The sequence below is a fragment of the Mus caroli genome, unplaced genomic scaffold, assembly GCF_978045245.1.
Source record: "Mus caroli unplaced genomic scaffold, Mus_caroli_1 scaffold_1, whole genome shotgun sequence".
Classification (NCBI taxonomy): Eukaryota; Metazoa; Chordata; class Mammalia; order Rodentia; family Muridae; genus Mus; species Mus caroli.
This window is the reverse complement of record NW_028227256.1, coordinates 102,398,294-102,411,466: the sequence shown is the minus strand read 5'-3', so window position 1 is coordinate 102,411,466 and position 13,173 is coordinate 102,398,294. Positions and strand designations below refer to the sequence as shown.

Sequence of the window (13,173 nt, the reverse complement as noted above, 5' to 3'; positions counted from 1 at the left end):
TCTTTAAAATTGATACAGTAATTATAAATATCGAGCAAAGCCTTAAGTCTCACTCTTTGCTGTTCTCTTACAATCTTGGCTTATTTCTTAAAAATATATTAAACAAGCTGGGTATGGTGACACACACTTGTAATCCCAGCAAATGGGAGGCAGAGGCAAGTGGATCTCTGTGAATTCAAGGCCAACCTTGTCTACAAAGTGAGTCCAGGACAGCCAGAGCCATATAGAGAAACCCTGTTTCAAAAAACAAATGAAAAAAATTATTAAACAAAGTTTTAACCTCATTTCATTTTATATGGGTTGACATGAACTTTTCTGTATATCATTAATTTGCAAAAATACATATTGACAAATGTATGCAAAGGATTCTGTATTTTCAGATATATCTGAAGCTATCAGTCATCAGCATTCAATATTCTGAAAGAAAAGTTGTCAATCAAGTACTTGCCGTTTTTTATTTATTTATTTATTTATTTTGTTTTGTTTTTTTTTTTTTGTTTTTTTTTAAATTATATTGATATTTATTGTAAGCCACTGTGTAATTTACAATTTTATATGGGAAGTAAATCAGTAACCATATTCCAAATAATCTCACTTTTTTGTATATTTGGGTTTTTCATAGTATAGCATGAAAATTTTAAACTTATAATCCACAACTTTTATAACACTTAATACTACAAAGCATATTTAAGATATCTCTGAGTAAGTTTCCTAACATCAGCTAAAATTTTCTTTTTTTTTTTTGATTTTTAATATTTTTATTACATATTTTCCTCAATTACATTTCCAATGCTATCCCAAAAGTCCCCCATAGCGCCCCCCACTTCCCTACCCACCCATTCCCATTCTTTTGGCCCTGGCATTCCCCTATATTGGGGCATATAAAGTTTGCAAGTCCAATGGGCCTCTCTTTCCATTGATGGCCAACTAGGCCATCTTTCCATACATATGCAGCTAGAGACAAGAGCTCCGGGGTTCTGGTTAGTACATCCTGTTGTTCCAACAATAGGGTTGCAGATCCCTTTAGCTCCTTGGGTACTTTCTCTAGCTTCTCCATTGGGAGCCCTGTGATACATCCAATAGCTGATTGTGAACATCCACTCCTGTGTTTGCTAGGCCCCGGCATCGTCTCACAAGAGACAGCTATATTTGGGTCCTTTAAGCAAAATCTTGCTAGTGTATGCAATGGTGTCAGCGTTTAGAAGCTGATTATGGGACGGATCCCTGGATACGGCAGTCTCTAAATGGTCCATCCTTTCATCACAGCTACGAACTTTGTAACTCCTTCCCTGGGTGTTTTGTTCCCAATTCTAAGAAGGTGCACAGTGTCCACACTTTGATCTTCATTCTTCTTGAGTTTCATGCGTTTAGCAAATTGTATCTTATATCTTGGGTATCCTAAGTTTTGGGCTAATATCCACTTATCAGTGAATACATATTGTGTGAGTTCTTTTGTGATTGTGTTACTTCACTCAAGATGATGCCCTCCAGGTCCATCCATTTGGCTAGGAATTTCATAAATTCGTTCTTTTTAATAGCTGAGTAGTACTCCATTGTGTAAATGTACCATAATTTCTGTATCCATTCCTCTGTTGAGGGACATCTGGGTTCTTTCCAGCTTCTGGCTATTATAAATAGGGCTGCTATGAACATAGTGGAGCATGTGTCCTTTTTACCGGTTGGGACATCTTCTGGATATATGCCCAGGAGAGGTATTGCTGGATCCTCCAGTAGTACTATGTCCAATTTTCTGAGGAACCACCAGACTGATTTCCAGAGTGGTTGTACAAGCTTGCAATCCCACCAACAATGGAGGAGTGTTCCTCTTTCTCCACATCCTCGCCAGCATCTGCTGTCACCTGAATTTTTGATCTTAGCCATTCTGACTGGTGTGAGGTGGAATCTCAGGGTTGTTTTGATTTGCATTTCCCTGATGATTAAGGATGTTGAACATTTTTTCAGGTGCTTCTCTGCCATTCGGTATTCCTCAGGTGAGATTTCTTTGTTCAGTTTTGAGCCCCATTTTTTAATGGGGTTATTTGACTTTCTGGAGTCCACCTTCTTGAGTTCTTTATATATATTGGATATTAGCCCCTTATCTGATTTAGGATAGGTGAAGATCCTTTCCCAATCTGTTGGTGTTTTTTTTGTCTTATTGGTGGTGTCTTTAGCCTTGCAGAAGCTTTGTAGTTTCATGAGGTCCCACTTGTCAATTCTCGATCTTACAGCACAAGCCATTACTGTTCTATTCAGGAATTTTTCCCCTGTGCCCATATCTTCAAGGCTTTTCCCCACTTTCTCCTCTATAAGTTTCAGTGTCTCAGGTTTTATGTGAAGTTCCTTGATCCACTTAGACTTGACCTTAGTACAAGGAGATAGGAATGGATCGATTCCCATTCTTCTACATGTTAACAACCAGTTGTGCCAGCACCATTTGTTGAAAATGCTGTCTTTCTTCCACTGGATGTTTTTAGCTCCCTTGTCGAAGATCAAGTGACCGTAGGTGTGTGGGTTCATTTCTGGGTCTTCAATTCTATTCCATTGGTCTATTTGTCTGTCACTATACCAGTACCATGCAGTTTTTAATCACAATTGCTCTGTAGTAGAGCTTTAGGTCCGGCATGGTGATTCCACCAGAGGTTCTTTTATCCTTGAGAAGAGTTTTTGCTATCCTAGGGTTTTTGTTATTCCAGATGAATTTGCAGATTGCACTTTCTAATTCGTTGAAGAATTGATTTGGAATTTTGATGGGGATTGCATTGAATCTGTAGATTGCTTTTGGCAAGATAGCCATTTTTACAATGTTGATCCTGCCAATCCATGAGCATGGGAGATCTTTCCATCTTCTGAGATCTTCTATAATTTCTTTCTTCAGAGACTTGAAGTTTTTAATCATACAGATCTTTCACTTCCTTAGTTAGAGTCACGCCAAGATATTTTATATTATTTGTGACTATTGAGAAGGGTGTTGTTTCCCTAATTTCTTTCTCAGCCTGTTTATTCTTTGTGTAGAGAAAGGCCATTGATTTGTTTGAGTTAATTTTATATCCAGCTACTTCACCGAAGCTGTTTATCAGGCTTAGGAGTTCTCTGGTGGAATTTTTAGGGTCACTTATATATACTATCATATCATCTGCAAAAAGTGATATTTTGACTTCATCTTTTCCAATTTGTATCCCTTTGATCTCCTTTTGTTGTCGAATTGCTCTGGCTAGGACTTCAAGTACAATGTTGAATAGGTATGGAGAAAGTGGACAGCCTTGTCTAGTCCCTGATTTTAGAGGGATTGCTTCAAGCTTCTCACCATTTACTTTGATGTTGGCTATTGGTTTGCTGTAGATTGCTTTTATCATGTTTAGGTATGGGCCTTGAATTCCTGATCTTTCCAAGACTTTTATCATGAATGGGTGTTGGATCTTGTCAAATGTTTTTTCCGCATCTAACGAGATGACCATGTGGTTTTTGTCTTTGAGTTTGTTTATATACTGGATTACGTTGATGGATTTCCGTATATTGAACCATCCCTGCATCCCTGGGATGAAACCTACTTGGTCAGGATGGATGATTGTTTTGATGTGTTCTTAGATTCGGTTAGCAAGAACTTTATTGAGGATTTTTGCATCAATATTCATAAGGGATATTGGTCTGAAGTTTTCTATCTTTGTTGGGTCTTTTTGTGGTTTAGGTATCAGAGTAATTGTGGCTTCATAGAATGAGCTGGGTAGAGTACCTTCTGTTTCTATTTTGTGTAATAGTTTGTGAAGAACTGGGATTAGATCTTCTTTGAAGGTCTGATAGAACTCTGCACTAAACCCATCTGGTCCTGGGCTTTTTTTAGTTGGGAGACTATTAATGACTGCTTCTATTCCTTTGGGGGATATAGGGCTGTTTAGATCATTAACCTGATCTTGATTCAACTTTGGTACCTGGTATCTGTCTAGGAACTTCTCCATTTCATCCAGGTTCTCCAGTTTTGTTGAGTATAGCCTTTGGTAGAAGGATCTGATGGTGTTTTTGGATGTCTTCAGGATCTGTTGTTATGTCTCCTTTTTCATTTCTGATTTTGTTAATTAGGATGCTTTCCCTGTGCCCTCTAGTGAGTCTGGCTAAGGGTTTATCTATCTTGTTGATTTTCTCAAAGAACCAGCTCCTTGATTGGTTGATTCTTTGAATAGTTTTTCTTGTTTCCACTTGGTTGATTTCACCCCTGAGTTTGATTATTTCCTGCCGTCTACTCCTCTTGGGTGAATTTGCTTCCTTTTGTTCTAGTGCTTTTAGGTGTGTTGTCAAGCTGCTAATGTGTGCTCTCTCTAGTTTCCTTTTGGAGGCACTCAGAGCTATGAGTTTTCCTCTTAGAAATGCTTTCATTGCGTCCCATAAGTTTGGGTATGTTGTGGCTTCATTTTCATTGAACTCTAAAAAGTCCTTAATTTCTTTCTTTATTCCTTCCTTGACCAAAGTATCATTGAGAAGAGTGTTGTTCAGTTTCCACGTGAAGGTTGGCTTTCTATTATTTATTTTGTTATTGAAGATCAGCTTTAGTCCATGGTGATCTGATAGGATGCATGGGACAATTTCAATATTTTTGTATCTGTTTTGCCTGTTTTGTGACCAATTATGTGGTCAATTTTGGAGAAGGTGCCATGAGGTGCTGAGAAGAAGGTATATCCTTTTGTTTTAGGATAGAATGTTTTGTAGATATCTGCCAGATCCATTTGATTCATAATTTCTCTTAGTTTCTCTGTGTCCCCGTTTAGTTTCTGTTTCCATGATCTGTCCATTGGTGAAAGTGGTGTGTTGAAGTCTCCCACTATTATTGTATGAGGTGCAATGTGTGCTTTGAGATTTACTAAAGTTTCTTTAATGAATGTGGCTGCCTTTGTATTTGGAGCATAGATATTCAGGATTGATAGTTCCTCTTGGAGGATTTTACCTTTGATGAGTATGAAGTGTCCCTCCCTGTCTTTTTTAATGACTTTGGGTTGGAAGTCAATCTTATCAGATATTAGAATGGCTACTCCAGCTTGTTTCTTCATACCATTTGCTTGGAAAATTGTTTTCCAGCCTTTCATTCTGAGGTAGTGTCTATCTTTTTCTCTGAAATGAGTTTCCTGTAAGCAGCAAAATGTTGGGTCTTGTTTGTGTAGCCAGTTTGTTAGTCTATGTCTTTATATCGGGGAGTTGAGTCCATTGATATTAAGAGATATTAAGGAAAAGTAATTGTTGTTTCCTGTTATTTTTGTTGTTAAAGTTGGCATTCTGTTCTTGTGGCTGTCTTCTTTTAGGTTTGTTGAGGGATTACCTTCTTGTTGTTTCTAGGGCGTGGTTCCTGTCCTTGTATTGGTTTTTTTCTGTTATTATCCTTTGAAGGGCTGGATTCGTGGAGAGATAATGTGTGAATTTGGTTTTGTCGTGGAATACTTTGGTTTCTCCATCTATGTTAATTGAGAGTTTGGCTGGGTATAGTAGCCTGGGCTGGAGTTTGTGTTCTTTTAGTGTCTGTATAACATCCGTCCAGGATCTTCTGGCTTTCATAGTCTCTGGTGAAAAAGCTGGTGTAATTCTGATAGGCTTGCCTTTATATGTTACTTGGCCTTTTTCTCTTACTGCTTTTAGTATTCTATCTTTATTTAGAGCATTTGTTGTTCTGATTATTATGTGTCGGGAGGTATTTCTTTTCTGGTCCAGTCTATTTGGAGTTCTGTAGGCTTCTTGTATGTTCATGGGCATCTCTTTCTTTAGATTTGGGAAGTTTTCTTCTATAATTTTGTTGAAGATGTTTGCTGGTCCTTTGAGTTGAAAATCTTCATTCTCATCCACTCCTATTATCCATAGGTTTGGTCTTCTCATTGTGTCCTGTCTTTCTTGGATGTTTTGATTTAGGATCTTTTTGCATTTTACATTTTCCTTGATTGTTGTGCCGATGTTCTCTATGGAATCTTCTGCACCTGAGATTCTCTCTTCCATCTCTTGTATTCTGTTGCTGATGCTCGTATCTATGGTTCCAGATTTCTTTCCTAGGGTTTCTATCTGCAGTGTTGCCTCATTTTGGGTTTTCTTTATAGTGTGTACTTCCCTTTTTAGGTCTAGTATGGTTTTGTTCATTTCCATCATCTGTTTGGATGTGTTTTCCTGTTTTTCTTTAAGGACTTCTACCTGTTGGATTGTGTAATCCTGTTTTTCTTTAAGGACTTCTACCTGTTTGATTGTGTTATCCTGTTTTTCTTTAAGGACTTGTAACTCTTTAGCCATGTTCTCCTGTAATTCTTTAAGTGAGTTATTAAAGTCCTTCTTGATGTCCTCTACCATCATCATGAGATATGCTTTTAGATCCGTGTCTAGCTTTTCCGGTGTGTTGGGGTGCCTTGGACTGGGCGAAGTGGGGGTGCTGGGTTCTGATGATGGTGAGTGGTCTTGGTTTCTGTTAGTAAGATTATTATGTTTACCTTTCGCCATCTGGTAATCTCTGGGGTTAGTTGTTATTGTTGTCACTGTTTAAAGATTGGAGCAGAAGCTGTGTTCCAGTCACCAGAAGTCTTAAGATCCTGTGGCGGGTGTTGTGGGTAGCTGGCGAGTGTCAGCTGACCCTGCGCCCTAGCTACCCCGGTGCTTTTCTGACCGGAAGAGGCTTGTGGCCCTACGTAGGCCGGATTTCTGCCTCCCCAACCAAAGCAGTCTCAGGTCCCGCGTGATTGGACTGGAGCAGAAGCTGTGTTCCACTCACCAGCAGTCCCAAAATCCTGTGGCGGGGTCGTGGGTAGCTGGCGGGTGTCAGGCGACCCTGTGCTCAAGCTACCCCTGTGCTGATCCGGCCGGATGAGGCCTGTGGCCCTACTCAGGCCGGTTTCTGCTTCCCTAACTAATGCCGTCTCAGGTCCCGCGCGCAATTGGATTGGAGCAGAAGCTGTGTTCCACTCACCAGAAGTTCTAAGATCCTGTGGCGGGTGTTGTGGGTAGCTGGCGAGTGTTAGCCGACCCTGCTCCCTAGCTGCCCCGGTGTTTTTCTGACCGGAAGAGGCTTGTGGCCCTATGTAGGCCGGATTTCTCTCTCCCCAACCAGAGCAGTCTCAGGTCCCGCGTGATTGGACTGGAGCAGAAGCTGTGTTCCACTCACCAGCAGTCCCAAAATCCTGTGGCAGGGGTCGTGGGTAGCTGGCGGGTGTCAGGCAACCCTGCGCTCTAGCTACCCTGGCGCTGATCCGGCCGGATGAGGCCTGTGGCCCTACTCAGGCTGGTTTCTGCTTCCCTAACTAATGCAGTCTCAGGTCCCGCGCGCAATTGGATTGGAGCAGAAGCTGTGTTCCACTCACCAGAAGTCTTAAGATCCTGTGGCGGGTGTTGTGGGTAGCTGGCGAGTGTCAGCTCACCCTGCGCCGTAGCTGCCCCGGTGCTTTTCTGACCGGAAGAGGCTTGTGGCCCTATGTAGGCTGGATTTCTCTCTCCCCAACCAGAGCAGTCTCAGGTCCCGCGTGATTGGACTGGAGCAGAAGGTGTGTTCCACTCACCAGCAGTCCCAAAATCCTGTGGCGGGGGTCGTGGGTACCTGGTGGGTGTCAGGCAACCCTGTGCTCTAGCTACCCTGGCGCTGATCCTGCCGGATGAGGCCTGTGGCCCTACTCAGGCCGGTTTCTGCTTCCCTAACTAATCTTGCCGTTTTTTAAATGCATAAAATTACATCAGAGATTCTCTATGCAGAGATTCTCTAAAAAACACTTATAAATAGCATTTTATAAGTGTATCAAGCTGGCACAGTCAATGCTAAAGTATGAATAGTTTTAACATAAATTTGCATGTTTTCTTGATGAGCTTAAGCTAGAACCCAGTTTAGCATGCTAGTATATATAAACTATATTTTTTTCTAAGAAGATTTCCTTCTACTGCTTAGAAATAGTGAAAATCTTATTTCTAGTTTAAAAGTAGTCTTTGAGGTCATTTACATGGATTTAATAGTGAAAACATGTACTCATCAGCATCATGCAGGTGACAGACAGTTGCTTAGATGCAACCAAAACTAGTAAGCAGCATAGCATGCTTGCCTGCATCTCTGTTGGTAGGCAAACTTTCCAGAAGGAAATTGAAATAAGCCTTGTATAAGAGGAACAGGGGGCAATGGGATGAAAACAGAAAGCTCACAGATGTGTGTGTCTGTGTACAGGTATTTATGTGCCTTTGTATGGTAATTCTGTGTCGAGACTAATGTAAGGAAACATTAAACACAGAGACCTGAAGCAGAGGTGTCTTGAAGAAGAGATGTTGAAATCAAAGGCTTTAAAAAATACCTTCTCTCTTGACCTTTAAGCCCTGAAAGGCATTGACTTTCCCCTGTGCGTCAGAAGCTCCCCATGTTTAATATGCCATCCTTTGAACGGTGAATCCATTATCCTATTGGCAGATAGTGTTGAATCTCTTTCGTGGAAGTCAGGCTATAACTTCCCTCACTGCTTATCTGCTTCTTAATTCTCGTTCATGTCTTTCCCTCTTTTCTCTGTACCTTCGTAGCTACTTTAGTTTTGTTGCTAAACATCTTAGAATTTTTAAAAGTCTGGGGGATAAAGGAAGCTTTTTTACCTTCTAGTTGTTTATTATACCCACAATGCCAAAATGTAAGTTGAATGTAACACACCAGTGAGAAGAGTCTATCTACATTTCTCCTTACCCACTCCTTAAAATATGTATTAGACAAAAGTGAGGTTAAAAAAAAGCCATATTAGCATTATTTTCTTTTATATGACTTAAAATGAACTTTTCTAATTGCCATTTCTTTGTCTTGTTCCTCAGTCCCCATAACTTGTTTATTTTGGATAGAGTGCATAAAATGACACAAAGATGTGAAGGTTACCTGATAGAGGATGCTTCAGGCTGTGAGCAATAAAACTAGCAGTGAGCATGGTTTCTGTGTGAGGAGTGTGATTGGTGCTCTCAGCAGCCCTACTTTCCATCCTTCCACTCTTGTGGTCTAGCTTTAATCTCCCTGAATTACCTGAGGATAGTGTTCACAGTTGGGTTGGGTTCTAATGTATTTGCCTATTACATTGATGTAAATTTTTTCTTTACTTTTCAGCCTTTTTCTTGTTGTTCTCATCATATCAGACATCATGGCTTTGGTAAGGCACTATTGAATATTTGGTGTAAGTAGGATTGGGAAACTTAAATTCCATATCTATTTAGTTGGGAGAAATATGAATACATTTCTGTACATGAAATCTTTATATACTGAGTTCTAAATGATGGCTGTTTATATGGTACTTATGCAGAAACTGTTCTTAAGTTGTCAAATTTTTTTTTTTTCCCATTACTTGACTTAGGCTGTCATTTCATGCTTAGTCTTTCAGGTTGTTCTCATTTGTGTCTGAAATGAACCTTTCATAGATTAAAAGAGCAATCCAATTTCAGATTTAGATAACCCATCACTCATTTTTGAAATACTGATTTTTATTTTAGTCTTCTCAGATTAAAAAGGAGGGAAAAAAGGAGTGAGTGAGTGAATAAAGGAATCGGGAAATACAGCTTTGTCAACTGGGAAGTGTTATCAGTTAATAGCCATACTCAATGAATTCTAAGTAAGGGACTTACAGGTAGTCTTCATGCATGTAATGTCTGAACAAAGAGAATGAATCTGTTCTGGGTATTTGAGGAATTCTCATATTTACTCCCAGGTTTGGTAATTCTCTAGAAACCATCACAGAACTTGCTGAATCCTCATACAGTCTCAGTTCTGGTTTATGACAGTGAGATCATATAGATAAGTCAGCGAAAGGAATTTCTGTGTCAAGTAGAGTGCAGAGTCTCTTGTTTTCTCCAGCAGCATAAGGACAGCGCTATCCCTCAGCACAAAGTGTGACAATACACATGGAATGTTGCCACCTACACTTTCCTTTTTAATGGGTCTTGGTCAACAGAGCACACTTGGCTTGACTGGTCATTAATCTCCAGACCTTTCAAGGGTTGAGAACACACCATACTGCCCAAAAATCCCATCATAGATCATATTTTAGACTGGTAACAGTGCCTCAGGCAAAATGCTTCATCAGGCATTCCAAGGGCCTAGAAATCACCTCTTTGTAGCAGAGAGCCATGCCTCTTGTAAGGTATGATTAATACCTGACTGTATATCTAGTAAGTAATTTCCCAAATCTGATTGCTGGCCCCTTGATTTAGATGAGAGCATTTTTGTATTTTCTTTAACTAAGTATATAGTATATTTCTTAAGTTGATCACACATGATATTAGAACAAAAGCATCATTCAAAATGATATGTAAGCAAGAATAGATGAGAATTGAATGTTTCTGGTTGATTTTGTGTGAAGAATCGCTCAGTTTAAGGTAACAAACTGTTTCTGATCCAGCTTCATTGGCTGGAACAGTTTTATATCCTTCCTTTCTTGTTTTCCTTGAACCTACTAAACTTGATCTTGGCTCCTGGTGTTTAACAAGCTAGTCCCTTTGCCCATAAACAACTTCCTTATCTCTCTCTTTAATTTTGTCTTTATGTGATTTCTACTTTTCACTTAGATTTTATCTTCCACTGTGTTAGCATTTTGTCTAAGCTCTGCCCCATAGTTACTTGGCAACAGGTAACAGCCAAGTGTGCCTGACTCACTTTAAAAGCGGCTGCTTGCCCCCTCTTGCTCTCCCTCTTGCTCTTGCCTTCTTGCTCTTCCTCTGTCCTCTTGCCCCTTCCCCACTCTCCCTACTCCCATTCCCCTTCTCTCTCTAAGTACTCATGACCTGCCTTTACTCTTCCCCCTCTCCCTTTTCTCTCTCCCTTTTCTCTCTCTCCCTCTCTCTTTTCCCTCTCCCTCTTCCTCTCTCCCTCTCTCTCCCTCTCCCCTGCTCTCTCTCTCCTCCCCTCTCCCTCTCCCTCTCTTTCTCTCTCTCTCCTCTCTCCCCCTCTCCCTCTCTCCCTCTCTCACTCTCTCACTCTCTCTCTTACTCTCTCTCTTCCGCTCTCTCCCTCCCTCTCCCTCTTTTCTTTCTCTCTGCCTTTCTCTGTCTCTACTATACTCTTGACTCCCCTCCCCATGCCCTGAATAAACTCTATTCTACACTATACCATCTTGTGGCTGGTCCCTCAGGAAGAAAGGATACCTCAGCATTGGCCCGCAGAGGCACCCCCTTCCTCAACACCTGACTACACATCCACCAAAACATATCCCTCCTCTCCTTATCTTTTTATAAAACACAACAGTTTCTTTCTGTATCTCTCACATACACATGTACACATGTATTTACACATATAATATTTTGAATGATTCAATAGATGATGCATTTTTTTGAGGAAATTTTCTCTAGACCCTGGCAGTGAGTATTATAGAGTCATAGTAGACAGCTTAACGAGTTTGTTGATGATCAGATGATGTGGCTTCAGTTGGATATTTGGCATTTTTAATATTTTTATTAGTTTTGGTTGTTTTTCTTATTATTCACAAACACCACTTTGTGTTCATTTGATTGAATCCTAATTCCATGTGTGGCATTTGAGCAATTGATTATTTAATACAAACAGAAGTGGCAGTTAAGGGTAAATCCTTGTAAATTCTGAGCAGAAAATGATTCTAGGGGGTCAGAAATGTCAAATATTCACCCTTAAAACAACTTTGATAGATTGCAACTAAATTGTCTTTGTCTTTAATGAAGTCATATTATATTATCTTTCACAGCATTTTTTCTTCTTGGTCAAGGATTCTGGCAGCTGGCTTGATATTGGAACAAGGTATTGTATTGTACATAGTCACAAAGACTTCCTAAAAGTGGCTTGATACAGGTGTCAATGTAACTTGGAGACATATACAGGAAGTTCCATAAATCTTACAGCTCTGAGTTGAGATACCTTTCTCTAACTTTTTGTTTGTTTGTTTTTGGTTTTTGGTTTGGTTTTCGTTTTGGTTTTGGTTTTTCAAGACAGGTTTTCTCTGTGTAGCCTTGGCTATCCTGGAACTCACTTTGTAGGACCAGGCTGGCCTCGAACTCAGAAATCTGCCTGCCTTTGCCTCCCAGGTGCTGGGATTAAAGGCGTGCCACTACTGCCCGGCTCTAATTCTTGATATGAACATACTGGCAGGTATTTTCATGGAATGCTGTGAGCTAGGAGGACGTATGTTTGGTGTAGAGAGAATGGGGGCACCAGGAAGATTTAAGAGGGAACCCTGAATCTGGAGTCTCAAAGTAACTCCAGTGTCCGTGTGTGTTCTTATCTGAGGAAGGTAGTAACAGTGGCATCAGTGGGGACCAAAAGCTGATTGCTTCTGACAGTTAAACTCCTGATGATAGCAGCAGGGGAATTAAGAAAAAAAACTTTGTTACTTAGGCTCTTTTATATTTGACTCATAGGCCTCTCCCTGGTCAGGTAGAAGCTCCGAGATTCTTAACTCTTGATGAGCCAGAAAGAAAAGAAAGAAAGTCAGGCCACACACAGACACACACATACTGCACAAAAGTGAAACACTACCACTTTATTGTTATTCTTAGTTTTCATACCTTCTCAGGATAATTGATCACATGGTTTTAAGGCATTTTTACATTCTATGAGTTCATAGTAAGTTGAAGGCAATAGTTCATGTCATAGGTCAGTAAGGCTGGAGGAATTACAGGAGAATTGTTTATATGTCTTTCCATTAAAACTAGTACCTGACTAAACATTCATTATCTATTTTCTAGCTCCAGAAGTTCATTACAAGTTTAAAGAAATAGGTTTATGTCATAAATTAACTCCGTTTTGCAAGACAAATCATCTGCCTTATTATTTTGAAGTCTTGTTTATTTGTTTTTTCCAAGACAGGGTTGCTCTGTATAACCCTGGCTGTCCTGGAACTCACTTTGTAGACCAGACTGTCCTTGAACTCAGAAATCCACCTGCCTCTGCCTTCCAAGTGCTGGGATTAAAGGCATGCGTCACCACTGCCTGGCCTTTTTTTTTTTTAAAGACTTATTTATTATTATATGTAAGTACACTGTAGCTATCTTTAGACACACCAGAAGAGGGCATCAGATCTCATTATGGATGGTTGTTAGCCACAATGTGGTTTCTGGGATTTGAACTCAAGATCTTCAGAAGAGCAGTCTTAACTACTGAGCCATCTCTTCAGCTCTATTTTCTGTTCTTGCACCTACAATAAATTGCCCATTCCTAGCTGATGATCTTTAGTTACCAGATAGTGGCCTCATTCCTAACAT

The 13,173-nt window shown here is 40.1% G+C and overlaps 1 protein-coding gene across 3 annotated transcripts in view; it reads left to right on the top strand.

Annotated features, from left to right (window-relative positions):
* Positions 1-13,173, top strand: part of Pign (phosphatidylinositol glycan anchor biosynthesis class N) — a 142,162-nt gene that overhangs the window by 98,443 nt on the left and 30,546 nt on the right. For 2 of the 3 annotated variants that reach the window (XM_021156326.2, XM_021156318.2), the window contains exons 29-30: positions 9,062-9,104; positions 11,661-11,713. The exons of the other annotated variant lie outside the window; for it this stretch is intronic. In XM_021156326.2, the coding sequence (XP_021011985.1) occupies positions 9,062-9,104; positions 11,661-11,713 (96 nt within the window). The remainder of the gene's footprint in view (positions 1-9,061; positions 9,105-11,660; positions 11,714-13,173) is intronic. 3 annotated transcript variants of the gene reach the window in all.